This window comes from Apium graveolens, chromosome 5, assembly GCF_009905375.1.
Source record: "Apium graveolens cultivar Ventura chromosome 5, ASM990537v1, whole genome shotgun sequence".
Lineage (NCBI taxonomy): Eukaryota > Viridiplantae > Streptophyta > Magnoliopsida > Apiales > Apiaceae > Apium > Apium graveolens.
Window position 1 is genome coordinate 74,513,176 of NC_133651.1, and position 21,113 is coordinate 74,534,288.

Below are 21,113 nucleotides of genomic sequence, written 5' to 3' on the forward strand. Positions count from 1 at the left end.
GTTGAATTGGGATTGCGAATGATGATCTGTTATTATGAATTGGGATTGTGGACGCCGAGTTGTTCGACTGGTAGGCCGATAAACAGAGGATGTGCTGCCCGAATTTTTGGAAATTAAATTCGAAAATGCGCGACATACCCTGTAATTATCGGAACGTCGAGCGAGTATAAATAAGTATATACATATATTTTTTGCGGAACTTGATTGTATGTAGTAGTAAATTATTTTTCCAAAACCAATAACCCTAATTTCGTAAAATAACTAGTACACGTATTTTCTGGAAATGAACACCGAACCGATTTTCGAGAATGTAAACCCTAAATTGATGCATGTATTATAATAATGTATATAAGTACGAGTCAAGATTTAATATCGAAGGGTAGATGTTTTATTGAGGATATGTCAAGCATACCTGGACGTCTAACATAGAGTATTTCATCCCTGTAGGTTCCAGTCGGGAAACCGAAAGTGGACGTTGGATTAAGGATAACCTAGTGGACAGTCGACGAGCTCAGTAGGGTTTCAACCAAAGAACCTGAGTGTTGAAGTCGAATCCAAGGTGATCTAGTGGTTAAATGTTAACGGCTGAGCGTCCGAGTCGGCTCAGAGTCGATCAGTAATAGTTGTAAAGCTCTGCAAGGCAAGTACCCCTGAACAAATCTTTTACAGTTCAGTATATATGAATAATTGTTGATTTAATTTACATACTAGAACAGAACGTTTTAAGTTACGTATTCCCCGTATTTAAATATGTTTTACTAAACGATGTTTTGGGGAAAAAGTAACTTCTGAAAATGCCTATTTCTAGATTGTGATTAAAATTAAAAAGGGATTTTTAGAATGTGTGTTGTAATCGTTTAAAAGAGATTGGTGTAATTGATTTTAAAAACTGGATAAAAATGAATCAGATATTGGATGGTCAGTGGCGTAAGAGGCCCGTTATTAGGTAACGGCCCAGCATGGTTGCGTAAGAGGCTATGTCGGATGCGAGCACTAGTAGGCTGCTTAGTCCAACATAACAGAGACCTAGCTAGTCTCTAACTTCTGGAATAAATTATGGTGGGATAGACTGATCAGCTGTCCCTAGAATTCATCCACCTTTATATCTGACTTTGGTTTGATGGTTCCCGTAACTGAACAAATAGTTATGGTCCCCGTAAGGGGACAGATGATTTATGGGTCAAAGAATGGACAATGATTTTGGAAATGAAATAGCATGCTAAAATTGGACTCTGGTATTTTGACACAGCACACTACAAATGATATTATTTTGCAGAGCATGCTAGTTTTGATATCCAGTTTATACATGTTTTATATGTTTCTAACAAGTTATGATTGCTCACCCTTGCATAATGTTTTTATATATGTATTACAGATGACTAAGAGATTCCCTCGTGATAGTCAGGGCAGAGTTCCAGTTCCTTCCATGTCAGGCTCCTCTGAGGTAGTTGTGTTAGACCAAAGTGGGTCTGTTGAGTTGCTGTATTAAGATAGTATTTTCAGAAGTGTCTTTAGTAAATTGGTTTTGTGATGATTGTAACCTAAGTCATACTTAAACCTGGAAAAGATCTTGGTAAAAAGGGGTTGTGTTTATATAATAATGTTGAGTTGGATTATGTTATGTTATGTTGTTATTATTGTTATTAATGACGTCAACTCCTGACTCCAGGGTTGAGGCCGTCACATGAATACCGAAGCAAAGAAGGCCAAGAGATTTCAGTAAGGTCTGAAACTAGGGATTCGAAGTCAGGTGGCTCTTCTTGATATAAGGAATTATAGCGCATTAGTCAGAAAGCGATGGTTGTAGAAGGAGAGAAAAAAGCAACTAAGAGGGAAAGTGAAGGAAATAAGAGAAAGTTTGAGGAACCAAAATCAAATCAGGGAAGTTCTAAGTTTAGAGGGAAGTTTGGAAAGAATGGTGGAGGTCAAAGCCAAAAGTTTCAGAAGTTCAAGCCCGAGAATGGAAACAAGAAGAATCGTTTCCAGAAGACGGGTTAACCAGTAAAGGATAATAGACCTCAGGCCCAAGAGTGCAAGGTTTGTGGAAAGTAACACTCGGGGAGGTGCAATATGCTGAACATGACTTGTTTTAAGTGCAATCAGAAAGGACACTACTCAACGGAATGCCCAAGCGGTACAGGAAAACCAGAGATAACATGTTTCAAATGTGGAAAGGTGGGCCACATGGCTAAGAACTGTAAAGAGCCTGTTTAGAAGGCGAATGTGCTTAGGATTGCTGGACCACCCCCAGCAGCACCAGCAGCCCAGTCGAGGGCAAGCATTTAACATGACTATCAAAAGATGTTGTGCAGGATGTGGATGTGGTACCAGGTACGCTTGTTATAAACCTAGTAGAAGTTAAAATATTAATGGATTATGGGGCAACAAGATCCTTTGTTTCTGAATGCATTATTTATAGATTAAAGTGTGTCACGTACCCTCTCGAACCTACTTTGAGTATAGAAGTAGCAAATCAAGAAAGAGTTACTTCCAATAGGATTTGTTACAATTGCGATGTAGTTATAGAAGGTCGGCACTTTTCTACTGACTTAATACCTTTTAAGTTAGGAGAATTCAACATGGATTGGTTATCAAACCATGATGCGAAAAATGAATGTAAAAGCAAGAAGGTGAAGTTAAGAACCGAGGATGGAGATGAGGTGATATTTAGAGGGAAGAAGCAAGAAAGGAAGTTTTTAATGACTATCCAAACAAAGAGATTGTTGTGACAGGGATGCGAAGGGTATTTAGCTCATGTAAAGGATTTAGAGGCGGAGTCTTTAAGAATTGAGGATATTCCGGTAGTTAAATATTTTCCCCATGTGTTTCAATATGAATTACCTGAACTACCTCCGGATCGAGGGATCGAGTTCACGATTGATTTAGCTCCTGGAGCGGAACCAGTTTCAAAAGCTCCCTATTGAATGTCGCATGTCGAGATGAAGGAATTAGCGATGCAATTACAGGAATTGTTAGACTAAGGAGTAATTTTCCCGAGTGTATCCCCGTGGGGTGCACCAGTGCTATTTGTGAAGAAGAAAGATGGAAGTATGAGGATGTGTATCGATTATCGCGAGTTGAATAAGCTGACGATTAAGATTAAGTACCCTCTACCACGAATCGATGATTTATTTGATCAGTTAAAAGGAGCTACTTGTTTCTCGAAGATTGATTTAAGATCTGGGTATCATCAGGTAAAGACTAAAGTGGAAGATATACCCAAGATGGTGTTTCGAACAAGATATGGGCATTATGAATTCTTGGTAATGGAGTTCAGTTTGATAAATGCGCCAACTGCATTTATGGATCTCATGAATAGAGTGTTTAAGCAATATTTGGACAAGTTCGTAATAGTGTTTCTCGATAATATCTTGATATACTCCAAGATGGAAGCCGAACATATGGAACATTTGAGAATCTCTTTGGGAATTTTAAGAAAGGAGAAGTTATACGCAAAGTTTTCTAAGTGTGAATTTTTGCTAAAGGAATTTCAGTTTCTTGGTTATGTAGTTAACAATGAAGGTATTAAAGTCGATCCCACAAAGGTAAAAGCTGTGATGAATTCGGATAGGCCAAGGACTCCTACGGAAGTGAGAAGTTTTCTCAGATTAGCAGGATATTATAGAAGATTTGTGCAAGATTTTTTTAAGATCGCTATCCCATGGACTAAGTTGACAAGGATGAACGAGAAGTTTGTTTGGACGGACAAGTGTGAGGAAAGTTTTCAAGAGCTAAAGAAAAGTTTAGTAACCGCACCAGTGTTGGTTCTACCTGATGAAAAGGGTGAGTTTATGAAATACATCGATGCTTCGTATAAAGGACTAGGTTGTGTGCTAATGCAACACAGGAATGTAATAGCTTATGCGTCAAGGCATTTAAAGCCGCACGAACAGAAGTATCCTATGCATGATTTGGAATTAGCAGCAATAGTGTTTGCTCTTAAGATTCGTAGGAACTATTTATACGGAGAAAAGTGTGAGATTTATACGGATCACAAGAACTTAAATTATATCTTTACACAGAAAGAACTAAACATGAGGCAAAGGAGATGGTTGGAATTGATCAAGGATTACGACTGTACGATAAGTTATCATCCCGAGAAGGCGAACATTGTAGCGGATGTGTTGAGCCGCAAGAAAAGGTTGAATGTGTTGACTTGTCTGAGGAGTTGATCAAGGAATTTGAGAAATTGGAAATAGAAGTACGAGTTCCAGAAGTTGCAAGCAAAGCAGTGTATGCGATGACATTTCAGCCAGAAATTTTGGAAAAGATTCGATATTGTGAAGAACAAGTGATGAATCGCGAAAAGGACAAATTGACAAGAGAAGAAGTGAGAGATCAAAAGGATGAAAAAGGAATATATCACGTTGGCTCGCGTATTTGGATTCCTAATGTTATGGAATTAAGGCACGAGATTTTGCACAAAGCGCATAACTCGAGGTTTTATATTCACCCTCGAAGTACGAAAATGTACAAGGATAGGAAAGAAAGTTATTGGTGGCCGAACATGAAGAAGGAAATCACGGAATAGATAAGTAAATATTATACGTGTCAAAGAGTGAAAGTGGAACACCAGCGACCGAGTGGATTGCTTCAACCACTGGATATACCCAAATGGAAATGGGAGCATATCGCGATGAATTTTTTGGTGGGATTTCCAAAGACTAAGTCTAAGCATGATGCGATTTGGGTAATACTCGATCGACTGACAATATCTGCGCATTTCTTGCCTATCAACGAAAGATTCTCATTAGAAACGTTGGTCAAGCTGTACTTGGACAAAATCGTAATGCGTCATGGAGTTCCAGTGTCCATCGTATCTGATAGAGACCCGAGATTTAACTCGATATTTCGGCGACAATTTCATGATCATTTCAGAATGAAGTTGAAATGAGCACCGCGTATCACTCGCAGATAGATGGACAAAGTGAAAGGACTATTCAAACGATTGAGGATATGCTGAGAACCTTTGCATTGGATTTCAAAGAGAATTGGGACGATCATTTACTATTGATTGAGTTTTCCTACAAAAAAATTCTCACGCAAGTATCGGCATGCCGCCCTATGAAGCATTGTATAGAAGAAAATACAGATTCCCTACCTATTGGGATGAAGTTGGCAAGCGCAAGCTGTTGGGCCCAGAATTAGTACAACAAAAGAAAGAGAAAGTGGAAGTGATTCGCAAAAGGCTGATAGCTACTCAAAATCGACAAAAAAAATATGGAGACCAGAGCCGAAATGATGTGCTATTTGAACCCGGAGACAAAGTATTGTTAAAAATATCTCTGTGGAAAGGTTTAACCAGATTCGGAAAGAAAGTAATGTTGAGTCCTGGGTATATTGGACCTTTCGAAGTGCTAAGACAAGTTGGAAAAGTGGCATATGAGTTAGCGTTACTTCTGCAGATGCAACATCTTCATAACGTGTTTAACGCTTCTCTTCTGAAGAAATATAATGTTGATACCAGTCATGTAATCAAGTTGGAACCAATAGAAATTTAGCAAGATCTGTCTTACCCCGAACAACCTGTTCAGATTTTAGATCAAAAAGAGAAGACGCTCAGAAGTAAAGTTGTACCTCTAGTTAGAGAATTGTGGAGAAGTCCTAAGATAGAGGAATTGACGTGGGAATTAGAAAGTGAAATGCGAGAAAAATATCCCCATTTTTTTGTTTAGACTAGATTCTGAGGGTAGAATCCTTTTAAGGGGGTAGATTGTAGCGACTGGGAATCTCACGTTGTGATTAAGTGAATAAAGAATAATTTTGTGTCGTAATTATGAATTTATGTGAATAAAATAAAAAGTTAAATAATTTTGTGGATTAATTGTTATCATTGTATTATAGTAACAGGGAACATAGAGTAACTCGTTCCAATTTGATGAGTCAGCTAAAAGGCTAAGCTGTATTATCGGGCCGTCAAGTCCAACGGAACCCGTCTTATAAAGGGATTAAGGTGTTTAAGCATATGTATATGGATTATGTATTAAATAGAAATGTTTAAATGAATATTATATTCCAGTTTGACGTGTCAGCTAGTATAAAGAGTATGATTATGAAGCGTAGTTGAAAACGCTCAGCGTCGGGCTGTTAGTCAGGTGGCGACCCGTTACGTGAAAAGTGAATATTAATAAACAGAGAGAAAATTTTATGCTTGAGTATATTTCAAAATGAGCCGTGATATGTGAGTTTAGTTTGTTCCCTATTAATGTGCATGATTATGTGATCTGAATTTTTTTTAATTGATTTTAAGGGATTTATTTGATTTAAATAAGGTTTATTCAACCTTTATATATTTTTATAAAATTATCTGAGTATGGTCAAGGTGTGAAATTTGCTTTATTATCTTTGAAATAGTCCTAGAGACTTTCTAAAAATGATAGATGAAATTATTTCGTGATCGGCATATTTTAAAATGATTTTATTGGGTTATATTTCTATTTTGAGCGTAATCTTGTAAAATTCATATCAAATAAACAGTACGCTCAAAAATTATTTTAAAAATATGGCTATAAAGCTAATTTTAAGATCTATATTTTAAAATTTATTCATATCATTTTCACCTTTTCTGAGAGAGCTATTTATTATCCAAATCTATTTTTTGAGTTTTTGAATAAAAGAAAAGAAGATTCTAGAATTAGTTGGCAAAAGAACATTTTACCCCTCCATTCAGTTATAAATATACCCAATATTCCATACTTCCTCCCCACTCTCTTCTTCCTCTTGGATCACTCTTTCTTTCTCTTTTCTTTTCTCCCTCTCTCTCCTCAATTCTCTCTCTCTCTCTCTCACTTGAGAATTATCTCTCTCTCCCTCTCTCTCTCTCTCTCTCTCTCTCCTACAAGCAACATCAAATCCTACTTAGAATTTAAAGATCTTTCCATTTATCGTCATCATTTTGAATCCTCTATCTAAATACTCTTTGCATGTAAGTGTTTAAGAAGGTTTTTGCATCAACATATCATGGTCATATCTAAGTAAACATAATTTTTTAGTGTGTGATCTTAAGAGAGTCTAGTGCACTAAAATTATGTGCTTTTATATGGTTTTATTTCAATGTTAGTTCGAATTTTTCTAGTAAAAAGGAGGGTTTGATTTAGATTCGAGTTTTTCCAAGGGTTTTGGTTTGAAAATCTAATTTTTGGTTCGGTTTTTCTTTTAAATGATTTTAATGGATGAGTTATGGCTTGAAGTTGAGTTTATACTTGATTCTTGAACTTGCATGTTAATCATTAGTTTATAGTTAACTTTTGGGCTTGCATGTTGATCATTGCTAGTTAACAGATTATTTTTAGACTTGCATGTTGATGATTGGATTTTGGTTCGATTTCATGTTAAAGAAAAAGAGTTTAAAGGGTTTCCTTGTTAAGAATTGAGTGAAGATAGCTTTACAGGTAAAAATTTACTTTGCATATTAATTTAAGAGTTTCATGTTGTTTGTTTGATTAGGGCCGAATAAGGCTTGGATTTGTAAGAAAGAAATAGTTTTTAAACTACTTGATTGGGTGATGAGATTTGTGATTTGATAACTTGTTGCTTGTGACTTTGTTTTGATTCGAATTTTGTGGTATGAGTGGATGATATGGCAACATCCAATTAGTTTAAGTACAAAGAAGGCTAGGATGTAAATCTAGATTATGCATGATGACAATAAGTGCTTGCATGTTGATTTCTTGGCTTGGTTCCATTATTTTGGTTCGAATTTTTGAGTTAAAAAGAAAGGAATAAGTTGTTTAGTTGTCGAGTTATTTGTTTGGTTTACTATGTGTTTTGGTTCAAATTTTGGGATTAAAAAGAAAAGGATGAGTCATTTCGATATGAAGTTATATAAAGGGTTTGGACTATTAAGGTATAGTATGTTATGTGATATCATTGGGTTGTACTATGTGATTCGATAAATAATTGTAAATTTGGAGTATACGAGTATATCGTAATGCATGCTATGAGAATATGGTCAAGTATATACTTGTTATGTGTTATGTGAGTATACTATGATTATGCATGAGTATACGAGTGTCGAGAAACATCGAGTGTCGAGAAAGTTGATGATTAGGGATTCTGTTTTGGATTGTAGATCGGTTAGTGGAGGCCTTCAGGCTAGAAAAGGGAAAGGAATCCTAGGTGGCAGTAGTTCAGTTTCCGTAAAACAAGAAATCGATTTAATGCAAGTAACTCTACCTTCTTTTGTTAATTGTTTATAGAGAGGAAATTATTGATGCCATGATTAAATAGAGGCTTTTTATTGCAATTGTGATATACCTGTTATTGATTTTGAGAAACCCCGATATTGTTCTTTTGACAATTTGATATCAGACCTTGTTCGATCCTTTGTAGTAACCCTGTTGATTCATACCCTGAATATCGCCTGCATATCGTATTGTTTCCTTTGTTATCTTATGATACCGTAAACCCTACAAGAACTTTTACATTCTTCCTTACTTAATGTCTTGATCAATCCAAATTATTCATCGACCCGTGAACCCTGTTATGAGTTGATTGTTCAAACTCTTTGAATTGGAACTAGTTAACCCTGTTTATCATTTGATCCAGTTCCTTTGTATTGATCCATGTTTACGCTTGATCCGTTCATTTTCCTTGAAATATTGAATTGAACTTAAGAATGATTTTCAACTTGAATGAGTCTAAATGATTTCATATTCTTGGTAATGCTAAAATGAATATCTTCAACTCTTTTTCTTTCTCCAATACAAAGTTTTCCAAATGAATTCCTGATGGATTGGATAGAGACGTAAGAGGCTAGTGGGACTAGTTCAGTTACATAAGAGGCTAGCGGGGCTAGTCCAATATAAGGCTATAATGCCATAGGTACCATAATGACCAGATGGAGGTCGATACAGGATGATCACCCGTATTATAATTTAAAGATGGATATTCCAATCAAGAGTTCTCTTATACTCTATAAAGATGAAAATGTTTTTATACTTGGAGCAGTTGCTCCTTATTCTCTAAAAGTGTTCGCACTAAAATACAGGCAAAAATACACGCAAGCATACGCGATCACAAGTAGTATAAGATATAAGTCAAGTTCGTTCCCACAGGGATTGGTTTAGGTAAAGTTCAGATTATGCACTGTAGTATAAGTTATAAGTCAAGTTCGTTCCCACAGGGATTGGTTTAGGTAAAGTTCAGATTATGCACTTATGCAACAATATATGATTATTGTTCATAGCTAAGACAAGTAACAAATTTGAGTTGGTTAACTACCTAAGAGATTAAAAGTGAATTATTTATATAAGAATAAAATATAGGATACTAACTTCATTAAGTACTTCATTCAAAGTTTATTTCTTTACCAATAGTATGCGATGGTGATGATAAATAATCAGATAACACGAAACTAGTATATGCTATCTTTCGATATACGTATACCCTACTACTTGTTAGGGCAAAAACATGCACTAAAACTACACGCAAGTATACGCGTTCGCATGTAGTATAAGATATAAATCAGATTCGTACCCACATAGACTCTATTTAGTTAACTTAAGATTATGCACCTATGCAACAATGGTATGGCCATCGCTCAATGCTAAGACAATAACAAGTTGAGATGTTTATAACTAAAATTAAACTAACATGCAATTAACTAATAATAAAAGTGATTAAATTAACTGTATGAGACAAACATGGGATTCTAACTTCATTAAATACTTCATTCAAAGTCATTGTTCTTAAACTTAGAATGCAATGGTGATGACAACTAATCAGATAACACAAAACTAGTAAACGCCAACTTTCGTTGTACGAATACCCTACAACCAGACATGAGATAGAAGCTGAATATACACCAATTGTGTTGAGACCCTATATGTCTATAGAATTTGACAACATAAAGGTTTAATGCGCAAGTTATCTGTCATGATTACATAGGGAAAGTAAGTTGGTTAAAATTACCTATGAATCATGCATAATAAATACATAAACCTATGCTAGCATGGCAGGTTCTAAATCTCTATATTCATTGTCGCTTCAATAGAGATTAACATGCTATCTTATATGTTAGGTATGCACATAAGACGAATACGCACAACCAATACAAGGATATCAATCAATCACCACACACCATGATATTGAAACACTTAACTATAGAAATCCATAAGTAAATCCGTTAGAACCCCACGATAACGATTAGTTCATAATCAAACTTATCGTCACCATGAGTTCCTATGAAAGCATGATAATAAACAATATAAGAGTACTAGGGTTCAAAGACAAATCAAAAACAAGCATCCAAGCATCAACTATACTAAAGAAAACAAAAGTCTTCTTCTCTTTAGCCGTCTTGTTCTCTCTAGATCTTCTTATTGCTCTCCCCTTGCTCCTTGTCATTAAAAACGTCTTTTTATTGGTATATATAAGCCCCTGGTGGCCCTAGACCCTCAAAATCATCAATTTCTACCAAAATCAGGATTCTGGGGCAAAAAGGGGCAGAGCGGTCGCACTAAAATCAGTGCGGTCACGCTAAAATCAGCGCGAGAGTGCTAAAATCAGCACGGACGTGCTGGTTTTTTAGTAGAAAGTCGGCGCTGGTGCGCTGGTTTTGGGGGCGGCCGCCCAGGATTTCTTGATTTTTCTGCTGATTCTTCTTTTGGCTGTATCTTGAGTTCTGCTCGTCAGAATTAGGCGATTCAACTGCCCACGCGAAGCTAACGAGATTTTATTCAACTTGAGAATGGACTAGGCTCCTTTCCTCATTTAACTGATGCCTGATATGCAATAACACAAACATATCAAAATACCAATAACTTGAGTCCAAAACACCAACTTAAGCTTGTAATGAAGTGTTTAAAGTAGATATAAAATCCACTTATCACTATTAAGCATCCACAATCAAAATAGAAGTTAAGTAGACACCAATTATGCATAGACCCTATATATCTATGGAATTTGGAAATATAACGGTTGAAGAGCAAGTTATCTATTACGATTATATAGGGTGTGTAAGATGGTTAAAATTACACTACGAATTATGCATGTCAATTCATACATAAACCCATGCTAGCATGGAAAGTTCTAAACCTCTATATTAACTGTCGCTTCAATAGAGACTAACAAATAATCTTAGGTGTTAGCTATGCATCAAAGATGAATAAGCACAACCAAACTAGGAAATCATAAATTACCACACACTAAAGATGTTGAAAAATCGACTATTGAAATCCATAAGTAAATCCGCTAGAAATCCAAGACAATGATTAGTTCATAATCAAACACATCGTCACCATGGGTTCCAATGAAAACATGATACTAAATAGTCTGAATATTACGAGATAATATAGATGTAATAAGTTTTAGAACAAAGCAAAAACAAGCATCCAAAGTATCGACTAAATCAAAGAATACAAAAGAATAACTAGGTCTTCATCTCCTTAGCCGTCTCGTGTGCTCTAGGTCTTCTTAATGTTCTCCCTTGCTTGTTATTAAAAACGATTTTTTATCTTTATATATAGGCCTTAAGTCGATCTGGACTCTTCAAATCTTCAAATCAGAGTAGAATCAGGATTCTGGATTTTTGAACTGGCGCGGGCGCGCTGTTGCTCTACTTCACCTGGCGTGGCCGCCCCGCTTATGGCGCGGGTGCGCCTTCCTTCTGACCAAACTTCTAATTTTTTTTGTTTTGCGCTCCTTTTTTTGTGCGATCTTCCGAAACTCCATTCCTGACCTCTTATTAGCATTAAAACATTGTAAAACTCAATTCCTCCTCCTGACTAGTGCCCTGTAATGCAATTACACAAAACACAGGAGAAACACCACATACTTGAGTCCAAAACATCCAATTTAAGTCGATATGAAGCATTCCGAGTGGATATAAATTCCACTTATCACACCCCCAAACATAAATCAATGTTTGTCCTCCAGCATAAATAGACTCAAAACTAAAAACAAAACAAATTCATGAACGCAACTACGTGAAAATGAAATGATCCCCTCGGAATAACTATAACCAACCAATACGCAATATTTCTAAGAATACAATTACTCGAAACAGAGTTCAACTAAATCCCACAAATCCATTTACAAGCTAGAAACGTGCGTGTGTGCGATGCTTAACAAATATACTCTCATCACTAGATCAATAATCATATCCTATATTTTTACCAAAACAATCACAAGTTTATAAAAAGAATACGCATTAAACACATGATGACTCACAACACTTTAATTTTACTAGAGTTATACAAGGATCATGCTATTATAGTGAACACATAACACAAATGCTTATTTGACCATATAATGAATGAGGTCCCAAAAGACTTATACAAAAATACCCATGTAGCAAGCGTTAGGTTAGTGGATCCCAGACTATACAAGCCTTAGGTCACTAGGAAAAAAGTCCCCTAAAACTTAATTTCTCGAGTATTAAAGAGCTCACTCTTGGTTAATTCTGCATAAACACATACTAACACACATTTCTTTCTTTCTCTTCTTTTCTTTTTTTTCATTATCTTTTTTTTCATTTTTCCTTCAATGAATCTGAATGCGTGCATTTCGCTCCATCTCATTCAGCCCTAGACTACTCATAAAATATGAGCCGGCTACTAGCCATTCGACGCCTAGCCTTATTCACAATAAGCAATGATATCCAAGTTTTTCCCTAGTTTAAAAATTACTGTTACTTCGTCATTACGGGAATATCCCAAATTCTAAATATAACTAAGTGATTAAATCTCAACAAGCAAACAAGTATGATCATAATCTAGTTCGAAAAGTAACCTATAAGACTTGTGAAAAAACTTCATTTTTGGGCATGCAATTCAATTCATTAGGACTTAAACATCCCTCTATTCGACATCACTACACTCATATTAACATCAACAAATCAATCAGAAATAGCGCAAATTAAGGGATCATGTTATATATATGTGAATGTAACTACATGGAACATAATAACATGAAAAAATATGCAAAACAACAATAATGCAAACAACTATATGAACAGTCATGCAAAAATATGAATGAACTACACTAAACATGCAATATGAATCTATATGGACTCAACACACAACTAATCCTTACATTATCACCCCAAACTTAAATTTTTAAATGTCCTCACTCAAGGTAATAATAAGGATTCAAGGCATACCTAGTCATCAGAAAGATCACCCTCCTCAGGTGGAGTATCCAGAGGCGGGTACACAGAATCAGCTCCAAAAACAGGCCAATCGATCTCGACACCAGTGGCCTGGAAAGCAGTGCCCAAATCCTGTGTCAAATCTGCTGCAAAATGAATGTGCATGTCGTGCATCGCATCCATGCGCCTAATCAATTGCCTGTACTGCGCATCTCCAAGTCCAGAACTCTCCCCTATCTGCTAAGCACGAGAAGATCGAGTGGCTCTACGAGAGGCTCTAGTGGCTGCCTGACATGCCTGAGAAGAACCCCCGGCATAAGTCTGATCAGCTGGCTGGCCACCTGGAAAATGATCATATGTGTAGCCCAAGCCCTTCTCGTCGGCCTTACCGCCATACCACTCCTTCAGTTGCTGAATTGTCGAGCTATCGATGGGAGCACTCGACATATACAGCTGCTCATGCTCAGGCCACCTAACACCAACAGCGGTGCATAACCTCGTAATAATGGAGGCATAAGGAATTACCCCTGTGGTCCTTCCTTGCCTAAAATGTAACATGTTTTGATGAATCATAAAACCGAGATCCACATACTCTTCATTTGAAATCCCCCAAAGCAAAATTGCACGATCCACAGTAACCTCGTGCGAGTGCGAAGATGGCATGATATTTGCACACACAAATAAGTTCTATACCCTAGCATACCAGTTTATACACGAAGAAGGAAAAGTAAGTGGCTCCTTTGTGCCCGCGTTGTACTTCCACTCTGTCCCAGGAACACATAACTCAGCCACAATATAATCCAGATCAAAATCCTCCCTCGTCTTTTGTACCCAATCTTCAGCAGCAGGCTTCCTCGCGGGTTGATTGATAACCCTACGAATAGCCTCAGGATTATAATCAATCATCAACCCAAAAACCACAGAAAACCCATTCTTATCCACCTTGGAATTCGAATAAAATTCCCGCACAATGCTCATTGGGACCACAACGGGTGTCTCACAGAAAGTATGGCATCCGAACTCAACAATCATCTCCAAATGCTTCCCATTCTTCTCCGTGGGAAAAAACCCCTCTCCTTCGCAATTGACTTAGACATCAGCCTATTAAACTCTGTTTGTGCATCCGGAGAAGAAAATCTATTCACTGCGCCACCCATGCTAGATTCCTCGGTAGCCGAGGGATGATTTCTACTACTCTCAGTGGTTCTTCCTCTCTTAGGTGCCATATCAATAGTAGAATAGAGATTTAGGTGTGAGTAGTGTATAGGAGAAGCTAGGGTTTTGAGAATATAGAAGATGTGTGTATAAGAAGAGAAGATGTATATATATAGGATAGGTAAAGGGATGGGTAGGATTTAGAAGTGTTTAGGATATAGAATTAGGGTAGAAATAGGTTAAGATTTTGGGTGGGAGTGTTTTTGTTTTATTTTTTTCTTCTTTTTTCTTTTCCATGGGGTTAGCGCGGCCACACCGCTTCCAGCGCGGGCGCACCGTGCTTCAGGAAAATTTCAGAATTTTTTTAATTTTTTTGCTTTTTTTCTTGTCTATCCTACTATACAACAAACATGGGTTGCCTCCCACGAAGTGCTTGGTTTACGACGCTAGCTTGACATAAATCTTCGAATCATGTTATCGAAAAGGACGACACTCACCACCTCACGGTATGCCATATCACCATAGTAATGCTTCAACCTCTAACCATTTACCTTGAATGCTTGGTCCGGATGCTTATCAAAAATCTCCATAGCTCCATGTTCAAGGCTTTGACAATGAAGGGACCTGACCATCTTGACTTAAGCTTCCCTGGAAAAAGTCAGAGACGAGTATTGAACAATAGAACTTGCTGACCAGGCACAAATGACTTATGCACCAACCTCCTATCATGCCATCTCTCGATCTTCTCCTTGTAAACCTTGTTGTTTTCATAAGCCCGAAGATGAAAATCGTCGAGTTCATTAAGTTAAAACATTCTTTTCTCACCAACAGCTTCCATATCCAGATTCAGCTTCTTCAAAGCCCAATACGCTCTATGCTCTAGCTCCGCAGGCAAATAACACGCCTTCCCATACACAAACTGGAACGGTGACATTCCTAGAGGAGTCTTGTATGCTATTCTATAGGCTCACACAGCTTCATCTAACTTCAATGACTATCCTTCCTTAATGGACTCACAACTTTCTATAAGATTTGCTTGATCTCTTAATTTGACACTTCAGCTTGTCCATTAGTTTGAGGATGGTAGGATGTGGCAACACGATGATTCACATGATATCTCTCCATTAATGCAGTGAACTTGTGATTGTAAAAATGCGATCCTCATCACTGATTATAACCTTTGGAGTACCGAAACGAGTGAATATCTGATTCTGAAGAAAATTTATCACCACCTTTGCATCGTTGGTTGGAAAGGCTTTAACCTCAACCCATTTAGACACATAATCCACCGCGAAAAGAATATACTAATTATTGCATGACGAACCAAATGGCCCCATGAAGTCGATTCCCTAAACATTGAAAATCTCAACTTCAAGAAGAACATTGAGAGGCATCTCGTCTCTCTTGGACATATTTCCAACCCTTTAACAGCGATCACATCTTGACACGAACTGATAATCATTCTTAAACAAGGTAGGCCGGAAAAATCCTGCTTGAAGACTACATGCAGCTGTCTTCTCTTTACCATAATGACCACCATACACAGTAGAATGACAATCTCTCATAATACCCCATGTCTCACTATACGGAATGCATCTCCTGATAATCTGATTTGCTCCATGTCTAAACAAGAACGGCTCATCCCATCGATACCACTTCACCTCATGTAGAAACTTCTTCCTTTGAGCATAAGAGAGGTCTGGGGGAATAACATTACTCACGAGATAGTTCACAATTTCTACAAACCATAGTTCTTCTTCTTGTACCCCAAAAAGTTGCTCATCAGGAAAAGATTCATTGATTAACGTCTTACCTTGGGAAGCATTGCCTTGATCTTCCAGTCATGAGAGATGATCCGCTACTTGGTTTTCTGTACCTTTCCTGTCTTTGATTTCTAGCTCGAACTCCTGAAGCAACAGAATCCATCGAATCAAACGAGGTTTTGAATCTTTCTTCGAGATCAGATTTTGAATAACAGCATGATCAATGAAAACTGTCACTTTTGTCTAAAGTAAGTAAGATCGGAATTTATCGAAACCATAGACAATCGCTAAAAGCTCATTTTCTGTAGTAGTGTAATTCAGCTGAGCACCATTAAGGGTTTTACTAGTATAGTAAACCACATAGAATATGTTCTGCTTTCTCTGGCCAAGAACTGCTCCAACTGCATAGTCACTAGCATCACACATCATCTTGAATGGCTCATTCCAATCAGGTACAGTAATAACAGGTGTTGCAGTCAAACTCTTCTTCAATCTCTCAAAAGCAACTAGACATTGTTCATCGAATTTTGAAATGAACATCTTTCTCTAATAGATTGCACAAGGGTTGAGATATTTTGGAGAAGTCTTTGTTGAATCGCCGATAGAAACCCACATGACCAAGAAAACTGCGGATTTCTTTAACTGAGATTGGTGGAGGGAAATTTTCAATAACCCCCACCTTGGCCTTAACCACTTCAATCCCCTTGCTAGATACCTTATGACCAAGAATGATACCCTGTTGCACCATGAAGTGACAATTTTCCCAGTTGAGCACCAGATTGGTCTCAACACATCTTTTCAGTACCAATCCAAGATTATGCAAGCACTCGTTATACGAAGTCCCAAAAATAGAGAAATTATCCATGAACACCTCCACATTAGTGCCAATCATATTAGAAAACATGGCCATCATGCATCTCTGAAAAGTAGCAGGTGCACCACAAAGTCCGAAAGAAACACGACGAAAAGCGAAAGTGCCAAAAGGATAAGTGAAGGTGGTCTTCTCCTGATCTTCTAGGCAATGCAAATCTAAATTAGCCCGAATACCCATCCAGAAGATAATAATACTCATGACCAGCCAACCTATCAAGCATTTGATCAATGAATGTAATAGGTAAGTGATTCTTTCGGGTGGCTTTATTCAGCTTATGATAGTCCATGCATACTCTCCACCCTGTGACTGTCCGAGTAGGAATGAGCTCGTTCTTTTCATTAGCAACAACTGTAATGCCTCCTTTCTTAGGCACACACTACATCGGGCTCACCTATGAACTGTCAGAAATTGGATAGATGATACCTGCATCCAGCCATTTAAGAATTTCCTTCTTCACAACTTCCTTCATGATAGGATTGAGCCTTCTCTGCTGTTCAACGGTTGGTTTACTTTCTTCCTCATGCAGAATTTTATGCATGCAATAGGGAGGGCTGATTCCCTTGATATCTGCTATAGTCCATCCAATTGCTGATTTGAATTCTCTCAGAATTCTCAAGAGCTTGTCTTCATCACTACCTGAAAGGTCAGATGCAATAATAACAGGCAAAGTAGATGCATCACCTAAAAAACATACCTCAGGTGATCAGGTAGTGGTTTGAGCTCAAGTGTGGGAGCTTCCTCAATAGATGGCTTATGACGCTCCTGAGAATTTTTCAGCTCCGATAAACCAAGAGACTCGAATGCAAAATCCAATCTCCTTTCCCATGGAGAAGCATTCAAATACTGAAGTTATTCTGCCCCTTCTTCATCTTCACTGTCAGATTTCCCTGTTAAGGCTCTCTCTAAGGCATGAGTCCTTAGCATTTTATCAAGCTCCGAAGTCACTATAGAGTCGACCAACTCTACTTTAAAGCATTCCTCTTCATCAGTAGGGAATTTTATTTTATTGAAGACATTGAAAGTCACGTCCCGACCCTATACTCTCATGGTAAGCTCACACTTTTGCACATCGATTAGAGTTCGGCCTGTAGCTAAGAATGGTCTTCCCAAGATAATGGGAATCTTCTTATCTTCCTCGAAATCCAGAATGACAAAATCAGCAGGGAAGATGAGTTTATCCACCTTAACCAAGACATCCTTCACTATACCTCACGGATAATTGATGGAACGGTCAGCTAGTTATAAAGACATGTTTACCGGTTTAAGATCAGGCAGACCTAGTTTCTTGAAGACAGACAAGGGCATAAGATTGATGCTAGCTCCCACGTCACACAAACACTTATCGAATGATAGATTTCCATTGGTACAAGGTATCGTGAAGCTTCCTGGATCTTTAAGTTTTGGAGGGAGTTTATGTTGCAGCACAACACTGCATTCTTCCGTTAGAGCAACGGTTTCCAACTCCTCAAGTTTAGCTTCTTAGATAGAATACTCTTCATGAACTTGGCATAGCTCGGCATCTGTTCTAGAGCTTTCGCAAAAGGTATGTTAATGTGCAACTTCTTGAAAACCTCCAAAAATTTAGCAAATTGCTTGTCGAACTTCTACTTCTGAAGTCTTTTAGGATATGGAGGAGGAGGGTAGACTTCTTTGTCCCCTGTATTCTACTCTGGAGTAGTGTTTTCAACCGCTTTCTTCTTTGTTTCAGCTTTGCCATCCTTTTTCTCAGCAGAATCAGCCAACATATCATTTTCTGAAGTTTGAGAGCGCACGAGCACGCTGCTTCTGAGCGCGGGTGCGCGTGCATTCTGGAAAAAAATTCCAGCTTCTTCTTTTTCTTGATTCTGAGGGCTTGGGACCTTTCCAGGCCTCAGGGTGATCGCCTTAAGCTTTTCTTTGACTTCCCTCATGCCTGGATTAGCCTATATATCACTTGGAATAGTTCCTTGAGTCGGTTCAATAAGGCGTTAGCAATCTGCCCAATTTGATTCTCCATAGTCTTGATTGAAATCGCTTGGCTTTTGCACATCAGCCTCAACTCCTCTAATTTAGATTTTCATTAGAAGATTGACCGGCACCTCTATGAGATTGTTGTTGCATTCTCTGTGGCTGAAATTGCTTCCTTGGTGCATACTGTTGCTGAAACCCGGGAGGATTGAAAGACTTATTTCCAAACTGCTGGTAAGGCTGTTGCATTGTCTTCTAATTATTTCTCCAGGTGAAGTTAGTATAATTGCGGTTTTTAGGATGATATGTATCAGGAACAGGTTACTGCAACCTCTGAAAGTTGCTAATGAAGCGAGCTGATTCACTAGATATACCAAATTGCTCTGTCGCATGCGATCCTGCACAAAGCTCACAAACACTCATTATCGGTTGAACACCATAGTTGGTCAGAGAATTGACCTTCATAGTCAATGCCTTTAACTAAGCAACAATAGTTGTAGCTGTATCCACCTCCATAATTCCTGCTACCTTGCCTTGTGGTAGCTTCTGAATTGGATTCTTATATTCATCCACCGCCATCATCTCAATCAGCTCAAAAGCTTTCTCATAGCTCTTAGCCCATAAATCTCCACCTGATGCTGCATCAAGCATAGGTCTCGAATGTGCTCCCAAACCATTATAAAAGCAATTGATCAGCATCCAATTAGGAATTCCATGATGAGGACACTTCCTAAGCATCTCCTTATAGCGCTCCCAAGCTTCACAAAAAGATTCACCTGATTGGTGCGAGAATTGAGTAAGAGCATTCCTGATTGCAGCTGTCTTTTCCATAGGGAAAATTTTTGTAAGGAATTTCTGAGCAAGATCCTCCCAAGTAGCAATAGAACCAGCTGGTAGAGAGTGTGACCAACTCTTAGCTTTATCCCTCAAAGAGAATGGGAAATGTCTCAATTTCACAGCATCTTCAGAAACATTATTGAACTTGAATGTGTCACAAATCTCGATGAATACCCTAATGGAGCATATTGGGATCTTCCGTTGGAGCACCCCCAAACGGGACTGAATTATGTACCATCTGAGTCGTGCCAGGCTTGATCTCAAAGGTATTAGTTGCGATAGATTGCCTGACAATGCTAGATTGAATGTCATTGATCTTGGGTTGAGAATAATCCATCAACGCTTTCGTTGATGCTTCTGGTTCTCCCATTGTAATGATCGCTTCTTCTTCAACTTTTTCAACTTCTTCAAAAACTTCTTCTTCCGCTTCTTCAACTACTTTATCTTCTTCAATTATTTCCTTCCAAATTGAGACCATGTTCGCATACACGCTCTCTAGAGTACCTGAAACACAACAATGTAACCTTATAAGAAAAATAATCCGAGTCAGTGAACTTTAACGACCACTGATGTCAAGCACATAAACTAAAAATTAACATTGATTCCCCAGCAGCGGCGCCAAAAACTTGTTCGCACTAAAACACACGCAAAAATACACGCAAGCGTAAATGATCACAAGTAGTATAAGATATAAGTCAAGTTCGTTCCCACAGGGATTGGTTTAGCTTAACTTCAGATTATGCACTTATGCAACAATGTATGATTATCGTTCACAACTAAGACAAGTAACAAATTTGAGTTAGTTAACTACCTAAGAGATTATACTAGCAAACTTAAACTAAGAGATTAAAAGTGAATTACTTATATGAGAATAAAATATGGGATTCTAACTTCATTAAATACTTCATTCAAAGTTTATGTCTTTATCAATAGTATGCGATGGTGATGATAACTAATAAGATAATATGAAACTAGTATATGCTATCTTTCGATATACGTATACTATAACTGTAATATCCGGGATATATCGTGTAATTATTTTGCTATTAAATAATTATTATGTGTGTTCAGTATCTATTCTGTGAGTTAATTGTTAAATGTTATCTGTACTTGGATATTCAAAAATAATATTAATTGAGTATTTTAATTTTTATATGTCCAAAATAAAACATAGATAATTGTCATATTTTCCTAATTATTTTTATGTTGATTTATGGATTTATAAGGATCATATGAAATTTATAAAATCTTTTTCCGAGTATTTAAAATCTATTTTATAAAAATAGGAACCAACTGACGTCAACCGTTGTTACGTTTTTGGAACCCGAAACTCTTCCGAGAACTCCTTCCTAACCCAATTATAATATTCCGAGCATATTCCATGTTTCGACTTTTTTGATCCGGCGTACGGTTTGTTCTGCGCGGGTCCCGGCGCAACATTTTCGAT

The 21,113-nt window shown here is 37.6% G+C and overlaps 1 protein-coding gene and 1 non-coding gene across 2 annotated transcripts; both read left to right on the plus strand.

The window, feature by feature from the left end:
• The first annotated feature begins 5,054 nt into the window (after window positions 1-5,054).
• Window positions 5,055-5,501, plus strand: LOC141660180 (uncharacterized). The gene has a single exon (XM_074467144.1). The coding sequence runs from the start codon at window positions 5,055-5,057 to the stop codon at window positions 5,499-5,501; it is 447 nt and encodes a 148-aa protein (XP_074323245.1).
• Window positions 5,502-19,538: 14,037 nt separating this feature from the next.
• Window positions 19,539-19,645, plus strand: LOC141663253 (small nucleolar RNA R71). Its single transcript, XR_012551331.1, has one exon. It is a non-coding gene; the product is annotated as a small nucleolar RNA R71 (small nucleolar RNA).
• Window positions 19,646-21,113: the final 1,468 nt, after the last annotated feature.